Source organism: Panonychus citri, unplaced genomic scaffold, assembly GCF_014898815.1.
Source record: "Panonychus citri isolate SS breed McGregor unplaced genomic scaffold, ASM1489881v1 Contig00140, whole genome shotgun sequence".
Taxonomy (NCBI): Eukaryota; Metazoa; Arthropoda; class Arachnida; order Trombidiformes; family Tetranychidae; genus Panonychus; species Panonychus citri.
Window position 1 is genome coordinate 1,101,482 of NW_026515545.1, and position 21,348 is coordinate 1,122,829.

The 21,348-nt window shown below is 29.4% G+C and overlaps 2 protein-coding genes and 2 long non-coding RNA genes across 4 annotated transcripts; 1 reads left to right on the forward strand and 3 right to left on the reverse strand.

The window, feature by feature from the left end:
• Positions 1-612: 612 nt before the first annotated feature.
• On the reverse strand, positions 613-1,563 carry LOC128394923 (uncharacterized). The gene is made up of 2 exons (XR_008326467.1): positions 1,247-1,563; positions 613-949 (listed from the first exon to the last, which is right to left on the reverse strand). It is a non-coding gene; the product is annotated as an uncharacterized LOC128394923 (long non-coding RNA).
• Positions 1,564-1,644: 81 nt separating this feature from the next.
• On the forward strand, positions 1,645-4,732 carry LOC128394919 (uncharacterized). Its single transcript, XM_053355301.1, has 7 exons — positions 1,645-1,857; positions 1,942-2,066; positions 2,152-2,236; positions 2,641-2,668; positions 2,736-2,879; positions 3,968-4,110; positions 4,395-4,732. Exons 1-7 carry the CDS (start codon positions 1,798-1,800, stop codon positions 4,509-4,511), a joined length of 702 nt encoding a protein of 233 aa, XP_053211276.1. The 5' UTR covers positions 1,645-1,797; the 3' UTR covers positions 4,512-4,732.
• Positions 4,733-5,915: 1,183 nt separating this feature from the next.
• LOC128394922 (uncharacterized) lies at positions 5,916-13,719 on the reverse strand. The gene is made up of 2 exons (XR_008326466.1): positions 11,850-13,719; positions 5,916-11,382 (listed from the first exon to the last, which is right to left on the reverse strand). It is a non-coding gene; the product is annotated as an uncharacterized LOC128394922 (long non-coding RNA).
• A 3,791-nt stretch (positions 13,720-17,510) lies between these two features.
• LOC128394658 (sulfotransferase 1B1-like) lies at positions 17,511-21,297 on the reverse strand. Its single transcript, XM_053355012.1, has 3 exons — positions 19,789-21,297; positions 18,122-18,352; positions 17,511-18,024 (listed from the first exon to the last, which is right to left on the reverse strand). Exons 1-3 carry the CDS (start codon positions 20,350-20,352, stop codon positions 17,659-17,661), a joined length of 1,161 nt encoding a protein of 386 aa, XP_053210987.1. The 5' UTR covers positions 20,353-21,297; the 3' UTR covers positions 17,511-17,658.
• Positions 21,298-21,348: the final 51 nt, after the last annotated feature.

The window sequence follows — 21,348 nt, forward strand, 5'->3', positions numbered from 1 at the left end:
AATTAATATTGCTACTACACTGTACTAATTAAAATCCTTTTTCGAAAAATTTCGTTTACTAATTTAAATTGTCTCCTGAATTGTTACAATTAACTGGTTGAGATGTGTGGCAGTGTGGTTAGCTGGTTGTGTGATATAAACGACAACCACTGACTCCACTACCCATACATCCGATGCCTAAATCAACAATTAACTTAATCGTGACAATTAACAGCTCATATTGGAGAGGATCAACCATATCAATCGGAAGACAATTAAATCAAATTATTTAGCGACAATTAAAATTAATTTCATCTTCTTTTTTATCACCATGATCATCATCTTCGTTTAATTGTTGTTTTTCGCTTTTCTTGTTTACAATTAACTTTTGGAACCATCATCATCATCTTAATTACGATTAAATTGTGTGATCATCAGCACTGATCAGTTGTTCATTTCCGATTTTAATCATTCAATTTACCAAATTAAATGAAGAAATTTGATTAATATAATTTAACATCATTTATTAACCATCATAATCAGTAAATTGTTACAATTAAACAATCATGAAGATGAACCAACTCACAGAAACGATTACAATCAAAATTGGAGATTAATTTGAACTGGTAAATCTAATGTATCTAATTGTGACTTTAATTGTAACAAATATTTAAATGATTAAAATTAAACAATCTAAAATAAACTCATTTTAATCAACTAAATTGTGTCAACATAAATTAACAATTTATCAAGAAATAAATGATGATTTTATTGATAGTATTTTTTTTTATTCCCTCAACTTTAATCTCAAGGATAAAGATTAACTTTAAATCCTGTTGGTGACAATCCTTAATCATGATGTGAATAAAGTTTCAAATCCAAAAATTTGAACGGAATCAGCTGATAGTTGATAATCATCTTTGGAGGTTTGTTTTTGAATGACCAGGTAACGTCCAACTAATGGACAAGGCTAAACAATTAAATAATAAGAGAAACAAACAATCATTAGTTAATCATGTTAATCATGTTAATAAACTATTAATATTATAAGTTAAGCGCGTGTTGATTAATCATAATTGTAGAAATGATAATAATCCAATGATGATGACGATGATCAAGAAAAACAAAGTATTAACAATACAAAGACAGAATTTAACTTTTGTCTTGATTGTTGTTTGTTGTTGTTGATCAAATCAACGATTATTGTGAGTGTGTGCAAGTTAATTAAGTTTGAAGATTTAACAATTATTAATGAGTGGACACTTACCTTACACTGGACAATGTCGTAACCCTGAAAGAGAGAGAGAGAGAGAGTTATTAGAATCAAACCCAAAATAAAAATAAATTGCTCACAATTAAAGTTAATTTGAAGTGAATTTTGAAGAAAATTGAATTTGTTTCACTCGCTAGATGGCGACTCCTTGGAATTAATTCTTCGCATTAATTGTTTGCAATTAAGGGAAATTTTCGATCACTACCAATCAAATTAACTATTTATGTCAATAGATTTATGAATATTATCTCGATCATCTGATCCAAAGATAATTAAAGGTTAATTGTTGTTTCTTTTTTTTGTTTTGATTGTTTTGGTTACTGTTTATGTTTCTGATCAATCAAAAAATATAATCAATCAACTGAATCAGTTGATTATTGTTGCAAAAATAAACGGACATTATGATTGTCCGAATAAAATTAGATCAGGTTGATTATCAATCAAACTAAATTGTCATAGTCTTTGATTGTTTAGCCTCTTTTTTTTATAAACCAAATTAAGTTGATTGTTGTTTTTTTCTCAAGTTTATTTTCAAAATATTGACAATGATTAAATCTAATTACTTAACCATTTTATTATCAACTCTCTTCATATTACCTTTAATTGTGAGTAATTTAACTTTTCAAATCATTAATAGTTAACCTTTTCCATTACTAATTTTAATTGTGATTCGCAATTTATTTAACCAGAATTGTAAGGTAATCAATGAATTTTACATTCGGACATTTCCTGAGGACATTTCGATAACTTTTCCAGAGGGTCGAGTGATCAGCTGTCTGGCTAATTGTCCCGAAAAGGGTTGTAATTGTTTCAGGTTATTAATCAACAATTTAGCAAAAGTATAAACCAAACAATAACGTTAACAATTAACTTTCCTTTCCAACAATTAACTAATCCAGAATCTCTCGAGATGTGACCAACATTAATTGTGAATACGATGTCAGTGATATGAGTAAAAATGATAAATTCATTTACTACGCTGTGGTAAGTAAAACAATCAATTGATTAAACTTTCACCTTCTAGACAATTAACTTGATTGTTAAGCCTTTTTCTTGTTAATTTTCCAGTAAAATTAAATTATTATCAATCACCTTAGAGAATTGTATTGAAAAAAAAGAGATTATCATTGATTTCATTTTCTTTCTCGTTGGTTAATCAATTTTGCCCTTTGAAAAGTAATTAAAGTCCACAATTGATTGATTATTACGACGAAATCAATTAATAGTCTGTCTCTTTAACTGTAACAAAAAAAAATATCAACAAAACCGCAGATTAACAAACAGAATCAGCAATTAACTTAATTATTATCACCTAGAAAAGGAAACACCTTCAATCATTTTAATCAACACTAATCCAATTTTTTCCTCTCTCAATCAATTAATTTCAGGATAGATACAATTCAACAATTAGTACAGGTTAGTCTAATTTACACTAATCCAATCAAGCCAATTGATCAGGTTAATTGTTGACAATTTATTCTAGGTAATAATTTGGCTACAAATGCAAAGGTAACCAAAAGTTCTGGAACTGAATCAACTGAAAATCCATCAACAACTCATCCTTGGATTCAATTTGATTTAACCAGAGAGTTTACAATCACAGGAATTAGAATCCAATCAAACAAAGGTAACAATTAACAATCACAATAGTAGTCAATCAATCAATTAATCAATCAAATTGTACAAGACAGAGAGAGAGAGAGAGGTAACAATTTGATTACTTGATAACAACCATTAAATGGGTTGAGGTTATTTTCCGATGATTTATTTTTCATCACACATCCTAATTGTTGTAATTAACAGAGAGACATTCAATGATAATGTTAATTGTAAGTTAATTATTACAGGTTGATGATTAATAGTAATATGTAATAGAAAAGGGGAGATTTGAGATGATGTCAATTTAGATTTGATTAGAATCTAAATTAACACCTTAAATCTAATCACTTTCATCCCACCTCTAAGTTAAATCAGTGGTCATCTACTCCTTTCGTGGTGGTCATGATGATTAACTGATCATCATTATTATCATGATATTATCCAGAATTTTCAAGATTCATCATTTTATCAGAATTGAAAGTTATATTGATGGTGGAGAATGAAAATTTCTTCAAGATTTAATTTGTTTCCCCGATTTTGATGAGTTTTTTCATGAGGATAATTATGATGATTAAAAGATGGAAAATTTGAAAAAGAAAGTGAAAACTCATCAACCCTGAACAAGAACATGTTTTCTGAAAAATTATCTCTTTGAAACTGAACAACTACTTGATTACATAGAAAACAACAACATCGCTTGAAGGCATTTCAAGGTTATCAGCTAATTTCAAATCTTCACTTTACCTCTTTCTTTACTTTCTTTTCGGTCTCTCTCTCTTTCTCATATGAGGAAAATGAACAATAATGGATTCCACTTTCACTCTTTTGTATCATGTTTCCAATCAAAGTGTATCTTCACCATCAAATCAAGGATGAAATTACCCACCGCCACCATCTCTCTCATCACAATGCCCACTCCTCCATTTACAATCCATTGTATTACATTGATTGTTATAACAATTAACTGACTCACTGTTTTCCAATTGAATTATTACAATAATATTGATTAGTCACAGATCTCAAATGATGATTAGTATTCTCCCAATTTGATTCTAATCTCTCTCTCTCTCTCTCTCTCTCTCTCTCTCTCTCTCTCTCTCTCTCTCTCTACTCCAGAGTGGACATTTAGTGAGGTCCGAGTGGGTAAACAACCAATAAGTGAGGCTTTTAATGCTCGGCCCTTTGATAGCAATTCACTTTGTTCAAAAAAAGATGGCGGTCAACGAGGCTTTCAGGGTTACGACATTGTCCAGTGTAAGGTAAGTGTCCACTCATTGATAATTGTTAAATCTTCAAACTTAATTAACTTGCACACACTCACAATAATCGTTGATTTGATCAACAACAATCAAGACAAAAGTTAAATTCTGTCTTTGTATTGTTAATACTTTGTTTTTCTTGCTCATCATCATCATTGGATTATTATCATTTCTAAAATTATGATTAATCAACACGCGCACAACTTATAATATTAATAGTTTATTAACATGATTAACATGATTAACTAATGATTGTTTGTTTCTCTTATTATTTAATTGTTTAGCCTTGTCCATTAGTTGGACGTTACCTGGTCATTCAAAAACAAACCTCCAAAGATGATTATCAACTATCAGCTGATTCCGTTCAAATTTTTGGATTTGAAACTTTATTCACATCATGATTAAGGATTATCAACAACAGGATTTAAAGTTAATCTTTATCCTTGAGATTAAAGTTGAGGGAATAAAAAAAAATACTATCAATCAAATCATCATTTATTTCTTGATAAATTGTTTAATTTATGTTGACACAATTTAGTTGATTAAAATGAGTTTATTTTAGATTGTTTAATTTTAATCATTTAAATATTTGTTACAATTAAAGTCACAATTAGATACATTAGATTTACCAGTTCAAATTAATCTCCAATTTTGATTGTAATCGTTTCTGTGAGTTGCTTCATCTTCATGATTGTTTAATTGTAACAATCTACTGATTATGATGGTTAATAAATGATGTTAAATTATATTAATCAAGTTTTTTCATTTAATTTGGTAAATTGAATGATTCAAATCGGAAGTGACCAACTGATCAGTGCTGATGATCACACAATTTAATCGTAATTAAGATGATGATGATGGTTCCAAAAGTTAATTGTAAACAAGAAAAGTCCAACAATTAAACGAAGATGATGATTATGGTGATAAAGAAGAAGATGAAATTAATTGTAATTGTCGCTAAATAATTTGATTTAATTGTCTTCCGATTGAATGGTTGATCCTCTCCAATATGAGCTGTTAATTGTCACGATTAAGTTAATTGTTGATTTAGGCATCGGATGTATGGGTAGTGGAGTCAGTGGTTGTCGTTTATATCACACAACCAGCTAACCACACTGCCACACATCTCAACCAGTTAATTGTAACAATTAAGGAGACAATTTAAATTAGTAAACGAAATCGCAAAAAAAATAAAACAAAACAATCAAACCCACAAACGATTTAATTGCCACTAATCAAATAATAAGTCAATTAATTATAAATGGTTAAGGTTTTAATCAAAGGATAAGAATTGAATCAAACAAAAACTCGAGGATTTTAATTGTGTTATTTTATTAATTGTTACCAACGTTTCATCATCAATTAGATTAATGATCAACTTAAATTAGATACTAAATATAAACTCAAAGGATTTGATTAGATTTAATTTAATTTGTTAACCTTTTAAATTGTAATTAAATCAAAATTCATCATCACACTAATTTATTAATTAATTGTCTTAACCTCTCTCTCTCTCTCTCTCAATATCATAACAATTAATTAGTTAGTTATTTTTAATCATTTACTAATCAAAATCGGTCTAATTAATATTAAGATTTTTATCAACAATTAGTTGTATTATTTTATCATGATTAACGTGATTAAATTGTGTGATTGGTACCAAATGATTAGTAATATAATAACAATAGAGATTGTCAAACAATTAAAGTGGAGAAAAAGTTGATTAGAAAATTAATTTATTGATTATTAATCACAATTTGATTAATGTGAACAAAAGTGAATTTAATTTAAAACAATTAGAGTGATAAATCTAGAAGGTAATAATTTATTTATTCAATTGTAAAGACAAATAATGTATTAAGATTAGATTATTATTAAATTGGTGACAATTAAAGTTAATTGTTGATCGATTTTGATTAAACCCGTTGATTGGAAACTGTTGAATTGATTGTTGATTAAAATGTCAATGGATTGCGCCCCAAACTAATGCATTTACATAATTGTAATTAAATTTGATTCTATTGTAAAACGCATTTTTGAGACGTAATTAATTAACATTGTTAGTAGTTGGTAAAGTAAATTGTGATGATTAAGTTAATTGTTTGGAGATGGAAATGGTTAACAGGCAAACGAATCAAATTGATTGCATAAAGTTAGTCTGAAAGATTAAAGTTAATTGTGTTAGTTAATTAGTAATGATGATGACAAAAGCAAATAGACAAGCAGCAATAAAGAAAAGTAGGACAATCAAAGGACAATCAGATAGTAGAAAAGTTAACCAATCAACTAGAACAATTAGTTAATTGTTACGACGACAACAACAACAACGAGAAACAAGAAACAGGAAAGAAAAAAACTTTTATCGAGAGAAGAAAAAGTTTTTTCGTTCACTTTGATTCTATCAAATTCTGATAATCGAAACAAGTTAATTGTGATCAGTTAATTATTATCATTCTCAGTTTGATGATGATAATGATGATGAATATAATTATGTTTACTAAATTGTCAAGGACTTTTAAAGGACGAATAGGTTATAACGAGAAAGTGAATATTGTTGCCAACGAAAGTTTAATTTCTAAACATTTTCTTTTTTTCATGTTCAGAATCATCATCATGAAACATCATGATAACGATGATAATTTCATTATATAACTGGATGATGATCATGTCAACAAGTGAAAGAAAAAGTTGTAACGTCATAGAAGCAGAAAAAGTAAAAGTAATATAAGAAAAACAATGTTTATCATGTAAAAATCAATTCGACTCAGAACTTTGAACTCACAACTTTTCTTTTGTTTTTTTCTTCATCCAATTAACATACACTCCAAATCATCACATATAATTCAATCATCATGTGATCTTTTCGTCTCATGATCATCATCATCATCGTTTACATGGTAAGTTCTGGATTATCTTCAATGGAAAAGGTGAAATGTCAATTCTATCTCATTCTGATCAAGGTTTTCCTTTTCAGCTCAAACGCAATCATCATCATCAGTTTCTTCATCATATTTACCTTTAGATGTCTTGCTCATCATCTTCAGCATCATCATCATCTCATCTCTCTCTCTCTCTCTCTCTCTCTCTCTCTCTCTTCCAATCTCAATATTAACCACCCACTCAAAATCTGATATAATCATCCTCATAATGGACTTGAGGTAAAAAAACATTTCGATGCTTGTTAATATCTATGACGAAGGTTAGAGTTACCATGGTAACTCAGAACTTTTTTTTTCTCGAACTTCAAATGAGATAAAAGAAATTCGAGAAAAAGTTTCGAGTTTGTTTTTTGTTACCTCTTTCACTTTACTATTACTATTTTATTATCGAGTAAAATATAATCAGAACAATCTAATTGAAAGTGCATATCCTTTAAACCAGGAAAAATTAACTAATTGTTTAGTAATCAATGGTAACATTTGAAAGGATTGATTGTTGGACTTTAATTGTTTTGATTGTCAAGGTTTTTCTCCCCCCTAATCCTTTAATTTAATTTTTTTTCCTCCTGAGATGATGATCAACAATCAAATTGAAATGATCACAATTCAATACAAAATCAACAACAATCAATTCATGAACTTGACGTCAAGGCAACAACTCAATTCACTGAATCAACATGAACAAACTAAATCAACAAAACAATTACAATTAATCAAGTTTTGTGTATGTATGTGATTGTTACCATTACAATTATAACTACAAAAAGGACAAAAAGTAAATCAATTGATAATCAATGGAAACTAATTGTTGGTAAATTAAATCAAATAGACAAATAAACAAATATGATAAAGATTGGAAACAGGAAACAGGAAATACAAAGAAAAAAAAATGAGAGAAACAAAAATTTAACAATCATTGGAAACAAACAATTAAAAAAAAGGGAAGTAAATTAAAACGTAATCAGTTAATTGTTTGAAAAAAAACAGTTAGAAAGGTAAAGGCCAAAAGCTTAATCGTAACAATATGATCAACAAGGACATGGAGAGATAATTGTAATCAATGGTGAAAACAAACAATTAAGATCGTTATGATTGGGAAACAATGGAGAAGTTAATTGTGATAAAGATAATCATATTTACCAAGGAAATTAGTAAATTGTAGTGATTGGGAAATGAAAAACATTCAATGATATTGAGGGTAAGGATGATGGTAGACAATTAGAGCACAATCTTTGCAATCAGTGGAGAATTAAGTTAATTAGCAACATGATGGTGATGGTGGTGAATTCAAGGTAAGGGTGGAGAGGGAAAAAGTAGATTAAGGTGGAAATTGATTGTTAATTAGGGCGAAAGAAGCAACAAGTTGAATTGAGATTTTGTATCGTTGGTGATTAACGAGAAAACTTTGCAAACGAAAACGTTTTTCAGTTACTTTGGTTACGAATTTGATAGTTTTACTTATTCTTATTCTTGTTTACCTGAAAACTTTTTGTTTTTTTTTTGGTTCATTAATGGAAATTAAACTTTTCTCTTTGTTTTGAAATTGTTTTTCTTTTGCTTAATTGTGATAATTAACTTTCGGATAATCAAATGTATCAGGGGCTATGTGAGAAAGGTTAACTGAGATACCACCAGCTGTGTTCACCCAGTATATTAACAATTAAGATGTGAGCCCAGCGTGGTATCCAGCAAACCATTTCCATTTAAATTGTTACAATTAAATATCATCATCAACTTAATCATTATAATCAACGAAACAACAATAATTTAATTGGCGATTCCAGTGACCGAAGATGTTGCATTGTTAGTATTGTTTTTGGATTCAAGTGGAGGGAAAGGTCAAAGGAGGTGGAAGGAGAATCAGAGAGAGAGAGAGAGAGAGTGGGTTTCATCATGAGAATAGGTCGAAGGTGAGAGAGGGAGGGAGGAGGAGAGAGAAGATGAGAGGATTAGGGAAACGTCTTGAATTTTAATCGCAAGATTTATGGGCTAATTTGAATTGGAAAATTTATCTTTTATAACCTTCCACTTTCTATTAACATATTTCGTTGTAACGATTTAACGTAATCATTGATTTTCTATGGGAGATTTTTTTAAGTGGAATCGATAAGGTGAGAGAGAGATGATGATAAATGGATGATCAGATTAGAAACAATAGTTTACTGTTTATGGTTTGATATTAAAACAATGAGGGAAAAGAGGAAGAGGAAAAGGGGAGGATAGACATATGATAGATGATGATGGTCTGTGGGTGGAAGATAAAGAGAGACAGAGACAGAGACAGGAAAGGTAAATGTCATCCTAATCATCCTCATCTTTTTGTCTATAAATGGAAAATAAAATGTCAAAGGTTATTAGGTAAGTGGTTTACCAATTCAAGACGTTTCATCATTGTCATTATGTTCAGTTCATGATGAACTGAGCAACTGCTCTGTAGAAATAAGAGAGAGAGAGAGAAAGAGGGAGATTTCCAAAGAAAGAAAAGAGAGAGAGAGAGAAACCAGAAAATTAACCAGAATTCAACCAGAATTCAACCAGAATTTAACCAGAGTCGTAATAATTTAGGAAAACAAACACCGATGGTAAATAAACACAGCACAGAAAATGAGACTCAGAAAAAGTGTTGATCATTTTGTACCAGGAAAATAATCAGGTAACCAGAATGAAGAGAAAGAGATGATAAAAAGAGAGAGAAGAAAAGTTTAGTCTTCTCTTTCTTTTATTTATCATCATCTCTCCTCTCAAATGGATAAACACACATTTGATTGTTGCCACTAATCCAATCAACAGATTGTTTTCCTTCACAATTACAAAAGTATTGACTTGGAATCAGTTGCTTTTAATTATCACAATTAATTGATGACAATTAACACATTTGGACACAAACACAACAATCAACTCACTAATCATTTGAATAGAAACTCATTTGAGAAAGAAAATCATTTACATGATACAACAGAATTGAAATTAACACTAATCGGGAACAAGAATTAACAGAGACAATTAACCTTATATACTAATTGATGAGAGAGAAAATGAGAGAGACAAGAGAGAGAGAGAGATAAAATCATCCTCATCATCATTGGAAAGAAAGACAAAAAGAAAGAGAAATTGGAATCATTTTCTTGTGGGTGGTTTTTTTTTCTCATCATTTGTTTCAATTGAAGAAATTGAAACAATAGCAATTAATCAGGTAATCTTCATCTTCCTCATCATCAGCTCCCTTCCTAATCATCACTAGACTTGACAATCATCTGGGATTTAGTTGTTATCATTGATTGTGAGGCGTTGGCATAATAATTAATAGTAACAATTAACTTGATGATTGAATAAGAGGTTTACTTATTTTTTATCCGAATTTGGTTTCAATTAAGTGGGAGGCGTTTTTTTATTAGTTTAATTGCTATTGTGTGTTAATTACAACAATTAATTATCCATTGATAGGTAATCACTGACAAAACAAGGAGGTAAATTAAAACAATAGCCCTAATTGTTTGTGTATTAATATTATCATTGATTAACTGACCTCAATTAAATTGGTAACTCTAACCGGGAATCAAAGGTTAGATTGTCAGGTTGAGATTTGTAATAATTAGTAAATTGTTTAGGTGATCAGTTTTCAATAATAGAAACAAAAGAAAGAGACTAATCATGATAATTAATTGTCTCTCTCTCTCTCTCTTTTGTATTTCTCTCAATTGTATCAAGTACAACTAGAAGACACAATTGAATTTACAATTAACTAATCAAGTGAATCAATTGTAAACCAATTAAAATAAATACCAATTGAAAACAATAGGATTGATGATAAAAAAACTGATTGGATTTAATCATTGATTAACTTTTCAACAAACAACAATTAATTTCATTTTGGTGTAGCAATTTAGGTGGTTAATTGTTAATTTAATTGTTTTCATTAGTTAATAATGATCAGATAAATGAGGAGAGAGGGAGAGAGAGAGAGATTATAAATGATGAGATATTTAAGTGAATTGTCAGTTTGATTTAGTAATTAGTTAATTACCGATTGATTTTAAAGTAACAATTAGTGGAGAGTCGATTAGTTTTTTTTCCCAAACAATTTAGAAAATTAATTTTTTGATTAATTTTTTTCTCTCCTCAATATTGTGGATTCGTTTGCTGTTGATTAAGTTTCCATTTCTTTTAATTGTTAACAATTAACTTTCCATTGTCGGTTATAATTAGTGTCTCATTTATATTATATTAATCAACATGTTCAACAGTTTGAAATTCAACGAGATTTAATTAAAAGAAAACCAGATTACATATGTTGTGATTTATTTCACAACAATTAACAATTAACAGCAATTAGCTAATTATATAAATATAAATGTAATCATTAATAACTATTGTCAAGGTAAATGCAAAGGTAAGTATAAAAAAAGGTAACGACGTAGTTAATGAAAAGAAAGAGAAAATAGAAAGTAAAAGTTTTGCTCTTTCTTTTTCTCTTTCTTTCCTCTCAAGGGTAGGGGGTCATTTCCAATTCGAGTAGTGGTCAGTTTGTTGATGGAAAATAACAATCGTGATTACAATCAATTTGATTGTGATTAAGAGGAGAGAAATTAATTCGTCACTGAACTGACCATTTGGATCGAATTGAAAACTGACCAAGAGGAAATTTGAAATCTTCTATTCGAGGAAGAATCATCACAATTTAATCGACAATTAAGTTAATTGTCAAGGAAAATGATCTAAAGATTTCGTAGTTAATAGGGAAAAAGAAGAAAATAGAAAGAAAAGAAAGAGAATTTTTTTTCTCTCTCTTTTTCTACTTACCTTTTTTCTTAATTATTCTTCTTCATCTTCATCATTTCATAATTAATCATCATCTTGATTAATTGTTACATGATTGTCGTCAGATTAAATTAACTTCAATGGTTGATTGAGGAGATGATTGTTGATCAAGTGTTTGAACATGATTGGTTTTTGTTCAATTGTTTCAAAGCCATTTTTAGAGGGCCCGATAATTGAGTTAATTGTTAAGAGAATCGAGAAAAATATAATTAAACAAAAAAAAATATGATGATTAAAGGTAAAAGTTGATCAGTTTTAATTGTTCTCATTGTTGATACTGTTGTTATATCATTGATTGTTTCATATTTTTGTTGATTAAGCGGCGGCAACGGTGACAGCGATCATGGTGATTAATTTAATTGTTGTTGTTGTTGTTTTATTTTGAACGTTAAGTTGGTAGTAAATTTTGATTAGATGATTATGATTAACTTTGGATGGTGAATGTTTTTGATAAAATTTAAAGAAACAAAATTAAATAGTTGATTTTGACAATTTGTTTGCTGGTTGATTGTTGTTGACTGTTGATTAGAAATTGTTAATTTAGTTTCTTGATCAACTTTCAAACCAAACTACGCACCAAATGATCATTTCTACGCATTATCCTATTGTTTACGCCATAGAGTGAGTCGAGTGAGAAGATGATAATGAGTAGGGAAAGAGTTGGGGGAGCGGAAGAGAGAAAGAGAGAGAGAGAGAGAGAGAGAGAGAGAAATGAACTAGATGATAAATTGAAAGATGATGAAGGAGAGAGAGAGGATCGGGTTAAGGTGAAAAGATGTTATTTTCTCATCTTCTAATCATTTTTTATCATCTTTCATTCTCTCTCATTCTCTCTCATCCTCATCATCTTATTACAAGTTGAAACGTAGTTGAACTTGAAATACCAGTAATGGCTACGAGAAAGTTGCTTTTTATCAGAAACGTCAGGAAAGATGATGAAGATGAGGAGGAGGATGATGACGACGATGTCTCTTCGGCTAATGTCACAAAAAAGAAAGAGAAGATAAAAAGTAAAGAGAGAGATGGAGATGGAGAGAGAGAGAGAGAGAGAGAAGAGGCTCCTTCTTTTTAACTCTTTCTTTTTTATTCTCTCTCAATACTACACACCCTAACGATTTCCACCCACCTTTTCTCACTATCCCTCTCTCTTCTTCTCTCTCACTGATGATGCATTCGTATCCATGGTAACCTAATATGTGTCTCTATGGATGATGATAAAGAGAGAGAGAAAAGGATATACCTTGACCTATTGACCTTCAAAAAGAGTGCGCATCAATAGACGATGTTTATAAATATAAAACATTAATATAAGTTCATTTATCGATTTTATCATGAGAGAGAAGAAAAGAAGAAAAAAAAGTTTTTACACAGACTCGAACTTAGAACTCGTTACTTCTTGTAGCTAACTTTAGATTCTCATCTTCTCATGAAGATAAACTTATCTTCTTATATTTTCTTTTTCTTTTTCATCTCATCATCATCTCTTCCCTACCAAAACCACTGTAAATCTACCAGGAAGAAGCATAATCAATATTTAATTGCAATTAATTTTTTCCCTCGAATCAACATGATAAATCTAATGATGAATTTTAATTTTCTTTCTTTTTTTCCGTCAGAACTTATTTTTCTTCCTCTTAAAGGGGGAAAAAGAGATGAAGTTCTTACACTCATCTTCACTTATGGATTAAAATTTTCAAGGTCGTGGAGTTGAAACATCATCATGAAAGTGAATGATGAAAAAATCGATTGAAATTAGTATTAATAGATTGAAATGTTGATTTCGAATTTAAGAATTTTTTTCATTCTCTTTTTCGAACCAACGAAATGGAAAAAAAATCGTTCGATTAATTGATTGGCTCTCTCTCTCTCTCTCTCTCTCTCTCTCTCTCTCTCTCTGTCAATTTAGATTCTATCATGATAATTAACATGGAAATTGTTACCATGAACAGAATAGGAGATAACCTTGAAATTAGATTAATCATTTTTCCCCTTTCCCTTCATTACTCTCAATTTAATGATATTCATTGAAAATTCATTTTAAAAAGATTCAAGTGATTAAAAAAACTAATTGTTGAATCTCTGATCAACAATTAACTATTTTCAAATATCCAATTCAATTGTTTAATCGTGTTCATCTTACCTGATTACTGGTGAAAAAAAACATGATGATTACGATTGAATGGATTGAACAAAAAGTCATGATTAAAATTGATTCTTTTTTTATCCTTAATCGAAATTTAAATTTACAGAATTAGAATTACAATCAAGGTCCAATTTTCTCCAAATTGAGTACAACGAACTTTTTCCCCATCGAGCAGCGATTATCATCTCATCATGAGCACTTTCTATTATATTTATTCTTATAAAGAATCGATTTCCATTGAACTTTTTTTTCGAAATTAAATTTGAAAGAAGATCTTTTTTCTTTCTTTTCAAGGTCAACACCAAACAATAAACTAATCACATTCAACTAAAATGAATTCTATTAACTAATATCAAGAATTATAAAAGAAAAGAAATATCAACGAAAACAGTTCGATCGATTTATTAAAATCCTTGTAATGTCCTAAAGAGAGAAAAGAAATGTTCGATGTTAGATTGACCTTCGAAAATGTTTTTCTTTCCTTCTTTGTACAATTTTCGTTTATCACTTAATCATCTCATCTCATTCATCTTGATGATAACGATCATCATTAACAATAACAATGCCAATTAGTCATTAATAATCTATGATGATTAGAACAATTTACTCTTTCTTTTTTCAGGGTTAGTCCATGAAACAACAGGTTCGATGTTCGAAAAATGTACAAACGACTCTCTCTCTCTCTCTCTCTCTCTCTCTCTCTCTCTCTCTCTCTCTCTTTTCTTTTCAATTTCATTTTTCCTCCAACAGGTAAGTCTAATATCTCCCCTGAATCATCATAATTAACCCCATGAATTCTGGGAGGGAAGGAGAGAGAGAGAGAGAGAGAGAGTGTATGTGTACATGGGAGTGGGAGGATGAAGTAAATTAACCTGGAACCATTGTTTACCCGTATGCCTGAGTAAATAATAGTCACGATACATAAAAGGAAATCAGATTTAATAATCATTTTCATAATCATCATGATAAAAAGGAACTGAGTAGTTGGTTTAAGTTCGTAACGAACCTCTAACAACGTAAATTATCATGAGCTGAGAGCGCAGAGGCTGTTGTATTGTTGTAATAACTCGTTGGCCCTGAGAGTTTTTTTCTCTTTCTTTCTCTTTATTTTCAAGGTCGTATCATCATTCATAAGAAAGAGAGAGAGAGAGAGGGTTTACATGGAAAGATGAAGATGGAGATCTCTCTCTCTCTCTCTCTCTCTCTCTCTATGAGAAATTCTGGTTCCATGGTTACTCAAAAATTCAGAGTTGATGAGCCATTACAACAATAAACAACAGAGAAAGAGAGATAAATGGGTGTGGTGAGCATGATACGAACTGAGTATGTGTATATTTGTATTCGTTAGAAGATGAGAATGAGAGAGGCAAAAAAAGAATTTCTTCTTTTTGATTATTCGTTATATTCACTTTTGTTTATTTCGTCTTCTCCTCCCTCCTTTATGATTTTCCTCCATGTTTATCGCCATCTTCATCTCAATCAGATTCTGATTATATAAGTCTATTGATGATAATAACGATTCTAATATTACAAGAATATAATTATATTCATCATGGTGAATTTAATTCTGCATTTATATTCAATTCTAAGAAGATGAAACTTGTCCATATAAAAATAATAACGATGAAGATGAAGATGAAGATGAAGATAAAGAAAATAATAATTCTGAGCAATGGTAATATAACCATTCAAGTTAATTATTCTTTACCCTTTTCTTTCAGGGGGAACAGATTAACGACCCTGTAACCTTGATTCTAACTTGAATTGAAACTCATAATTTTCTTTCTTTCATCATCATCATCATGACTTGTTCAATTTTACTGAATTTCTAACACCCAGCAACAGTTTTTTCATCTTACCTTTACAAGTCCATTTTCATAGAAACTTTTTTCTTCTTCTTTGTCTAAATTTTCTGGTCTGTCTGGTTATCATCAACACAGAATTTTTCACCAAACTGACCTTGTCCATCTACTTCAATTCATCATGTAGTTGAATCATTTGCTCAGTTTAAGGAACCATGAAAATCTGAAGAAAGAGCAAGAAAAAAGTTCCATCTCAACTTTTAGAATTCATGAATTGTTCATGATTCTTTATTCAGATTATCAGGGGATCCATTTGAATTCATAGGATTGGGAAATTGTTCTGATTTAATAATTGAACAACATCCGACAATTTAATCATCACCATTAGCTTATTAATCAATTTACATTCACTCAATTATCTGTTAACATTCAGCATCGTTGTCACTTTAACAATTAAAATGATCGCTTTTGATTTGGTAACAATTAAACTTGATGGTGACAATTTAGAGACATTAGGTTAACCCTGTTAATTGTTATCCTTTGTTGTTGGTGTAATTAAGTGACAATTAACTCTAAACCCATCAGAGTTTTATTTTTCTTATGGTATATAACAATTAAGGGGAAAAAGTTTATTCAACAATCAACTAATTGTGTTTCTATTGTTCAAAACTAATATTTCAACTTTCAATTAACTTTTTCTCCAGGGAGAGACAAACAATTTATTGATTTTTCTTTAGTAATCAATTAAATCATTTACTATTATGAAATTAATTCCTAATTGTTGACCAATACATGTTGACAATTTAACTTTTTATGATACTTTTGGTTGATTGTAAATTGTGATGATTGATTTTCAATGTCATGACCTTGCTAATAAATTGATCCATTGTTGGATCAATGATATCGATTGGATAATCAATTAATCATCAATCCTGGTGATTAGTATTTATAATAATCATCATCATTAAGGTCTAATTATTTGCTCGACAATTTAAAATCATTTATTGTTTCAGTTATTGAATCAGTTAACCATCGTAATCAATTATTTCATAACAGTCAATCAGCTTTTTCAATCAAACAATTTAAATTGCTTGAGGGTTGGTTAATTTAAAGCTTTGATTATTGATTAATCGCGTGTTAATCATATTATCAACTTTCAATTTACTAATTGTTGACCCTCTTCAAATCAAATCAATTGATTTAAATTTCATTCTAAGCTAATTATAAACAGCTAAATGTTTATTTTTCACAACTTAAAGTAAACTAAAGTAGCACAATTTACTTTTCATTTTTAGATCATCAAAAGATACAAACAATTTATGTATCATTAATTAACAAGATTGACTATTAAATGATTTCTTCAAGTAATTAAAAGTTAATCAAGTTACGAATTCAAGTGTTGGTTTCGCCATCTGGTGAGTAGAAAAAAAACTTTTTCGATTGAAAAAAATTATCACTTTCACTTAATTGGACTTTAAGATTTTTGATCAAATGATAAATAACTTTAAGCTTTATAAGTGGCTCAACAATTGATTGTTGATTTAACTTAATTAGGAAGATGGAAAGTTAATCAATCTGAACAATTAGATTGGGTTTTAAAGATGAACAAGTGTATCTATGGTGTTTCAGTTGATTGGACGATTTGTACTGTTGGAATGATTAATATTTGATTAGTTAATTGGTGATTAGACTTGAATGTGTAGAGAAAAAAAAATTTAATTCGAACAAAAAAAAAGAATAAAAGAAAGTTCTAAAATTAAACTAATAATTTTCGGAATTGTTTCCACAATTAGTTAAATATTACATTGAGAGTTAATCTTTTTATAAGTTCTAAGAGATTTACAATTTATTCTGGATTGATTGTTGTTTGTTGATTGATAACTCGACCTTCAGTGGTCATTATTGCTTTAGTTTCTTCCAAGGTGAATGTTAATCTTAATCCAGTGGTTGACATTTGTTTTTCATAAAATTCATCGAAAATCTCATTCTGCCCAGGAGTAAAGTGACTCATCCAATCACCAATTCTACCTGATCTCATGAAATTACTAAGCTGATTATCAAAAAGACCCTTGACCGGAACTTGTGATCTGTTGACCGCTTTGTTACGTTTCATGTTATTAAATGAACAATGATTGATAATCTTTGGTATCATCTCCTCTTTTACCGGTTTACCAAGAAATTCACCAATTAGCTTGACCATTTTTGTTAAATCCTAAAAAGATTAGATTAGATTAAAGAAAAACGAATTAAATAAAATGACCAATTCTTAAACTTTATCTGTACTTTTCTCTTTGTCATGATAAACTGACCGTTTGCATTTCTTCATATGAAATGGCCAGAATTTTATCTGGATGTTTCTTTGCTTGTTCCCACCAAGCTTTCGTATGGTCAAACCATGATCCATACACAAGGTGACCTTGAAGATAACAATCGAAAAACTTATTCCAAGGATGCCGTTTACACCCTAGAAATCCAGCAGTCTCATGGAAATGATAATACGAAACCAATTGATCTTTAGGATTCCTTAGAACCAGAATAACCTGAGTAAATATTAGGAAAAACATGATAGAAAAACAGAAAATTAGAACTCAGTTTGTCTGAACTTTTTTTTTCATCTTCATCTCTTTTGGTACAATCATATCATGGAAATAAAAAAAAAATTGGTCGAACTCAAAATAAATGTAGTCTATTAGATTAACGTAATAAGAATATTAAAAATCGATAACAGTTCTGGTGATAAGGTTTCGACAGAAAAAAAAAGTTCATCGAGTTTCAATGAGATTCTTGACCTTTTAACATTTTCATTGAAATTTATCATTTGGAAACGATAACAACAAATAATCAGTTGTTATCGTTCAGGTGAAAGTTTTTCCCTGAAAATAAAAACCAATATTCAATCAATAGAATCTTAATAAACTGTCCTTTGGAATTACAATTAGTAATCTTTGTTAATCAGCCAAGCAATTAAATCCTAATGGTAATAATCAAAGCAATCATCAGCTAATTACTTTTCTAATTGGTTGATTAAATTGTGTGTCCGGTTTTGATAAATTTGCTTACAAACATTTAGATTATCATGGTTGATGATGTTAATCAAATTGCTATTGATTAATTAAAGCGTCATTAAATTGTTAATGGAAAACCTCACGTTTGTGATTTGATTAACATGATCATTAAAATTATACAACATCGTTAATTGTATTAGATCAAATTTCAGTGGAAACTAATCAACAAATAAAAATAATCAACCTAATCCAGTGTAGGTGAACTGGATCAATACTAATTGTTAACAATTAACAATTTTCTCATAGGTGACCAATTAAATGACTAAATAAATCATTGGAATGATTTGGTTTCAATAAAATTAATTAAATCAATCTTGCTGATTACAATTACTACACTAGAAAAGACTGTGATTAAATTATAATCACACCAATTAAAACAATCAAAGGTAAAATCTAATCAAACAATAGTATTAATTGTAACTAGATCATAATCATATAAACCTAACAATTAACAATCAAATTGTACAATTGTTCAAATCACACGTTCATCAAACTTAATTAAGTTTTTGTTTTCTTAATAAAAGTTACAAATTGAATTAAATTAACTTTTCTATCATTAATTAAAATATTATTCAAATGATTACAATTGTTTAATCATTAAATGAACAATTAAAATGAAAATACTTATATTACTTTTAATTATTGTAAATAGTTAATGAGTCATAATAAAAATAAATCAATTAACTAATCCACTTAATCATCATCAGATACTAATTGCTAAAGTCAAGAATCATAATAACATGAAGGTAAAATAATAATAATAATAAATTGTAAACAACAATTTAAACTGAGATATTAGTTAATTATATGTAATTAATTGTTTCTCCTTTCTATTAAATTTCCGTAAGGAATTGGCAAGAAAATTGATCAGTAATTATAGTTGATCAGTTGACAGAGTTAATTCAGCTTACCTTACAATTAAGATTTCTTAATTGTTTGGGACAGTATTGATATGGAAGGTGAGTTGCCAGTAACCTTGGCGAGGGAATTGATGAGATAACGGACTCATGACGAAATGGAGCACCAACTTCGAGGTGAACAACCCGTTCATGTAGATCAATGGACAGAAAATCGGGATCAGCTTCGGAAATGATGCAACTTAGAACCTCTTCCGTCCAAGTTGTTCCCGATCTCGGATAGGAAATAAGGAAAACATCATCCGATCGAAGTGGAAACTCCTCCAGGTTAGACAAAAATTTAGGTGATACCATGTAACCCTGAAGTAATAATCCTCGATACATTTTAGCCTGTGGTATGGTTGACATATAATATTGCCGAAGGGGATCTTTAATATCCTCAAGAGCATCTTTAACCTTGGAAACTGAATCGTTGTTCTTATATGGATCAGTAAAATTGGTCCATATATTGGCCACTTCCTCTGTGAGTAAAAATTTACCTATTGGATTAGTGTACAAAAAAGGAAGTGAAACTTTTTTAACATAAGTATTCAGTCCTCGTGATTTGGTCATTTTCATCTAAAACGGTTGGTCAAACTCGTAACAATGTCCAGTAAATCTTTCTCTCAGTTTCTCTTTAATATTTTATGGAGAATAATTTTCCTCCGATTCTCAAAAGTAAATTACTTTCGTCCTTGCGTTTGACAATATCACTGATGGATTAGTGTGGTCACTAGAGAGATTAGGATTTTCTCAGAGTTCTTGGAGTTAGTTTTATTATTATTTTCGTTTTCTTGTTTACTTAAACTTAGTGATTGAATTTATATTAGTAAAGAGATATTTTTTATTACTGTGTATACATCAGAGAGAGAGAGAGAGAGAGAATCGTTCACTTCTCCATGAACATTTCTGTTAATCTACTGAGAATTGGAACTTTTTTCAGGTAACTTTCCTCAGAGTCTAATTTTTTTTCCTTTTCCTGTAGATTCAACCAGTGAAAATAAGAGCTTGAGTGAGAGCGAGAGAGAAATACAAAAGGAGATTACAACTCGAATCAATTTAATCTGATTTTTATATTGTACTTTTGTAATTCAGAAATGGTTAGCTTGTAATCAGTGATAATGATTAACTAATTTGTATTAATTGATTTCAATTGAATTCAGTTGAATTGATGAAAATTTCAGATACACAAATTCACTGAGGTAACACAGACAATGGATTGTTAATTAGTTGACTGTTGATGGTTTGACGAGACACAAAATTTGATCATATGTTAGATGTCACAATAAATTTTTAATCACTTAATCACTGGAATAGACAATCAATAGATTGTAATTAACTTTTCAACTTGTAAACAAAATTTTTCATTCAGATCATAAACTAATTGGAAATTGTTTTCAACTTTGATTATAATAATTGTTACTTTTAGATGATTTTCTTTCAAGCTATTAATTGTTGTAGGTTTAGCAATTAACCATTGTGACGATGATGATGACGATGATGATGGAAACTTAATTCAAACTAATAACAATTAAATCATCAGAGTAATAATAATAATCAGCTTTTGGTTTGATA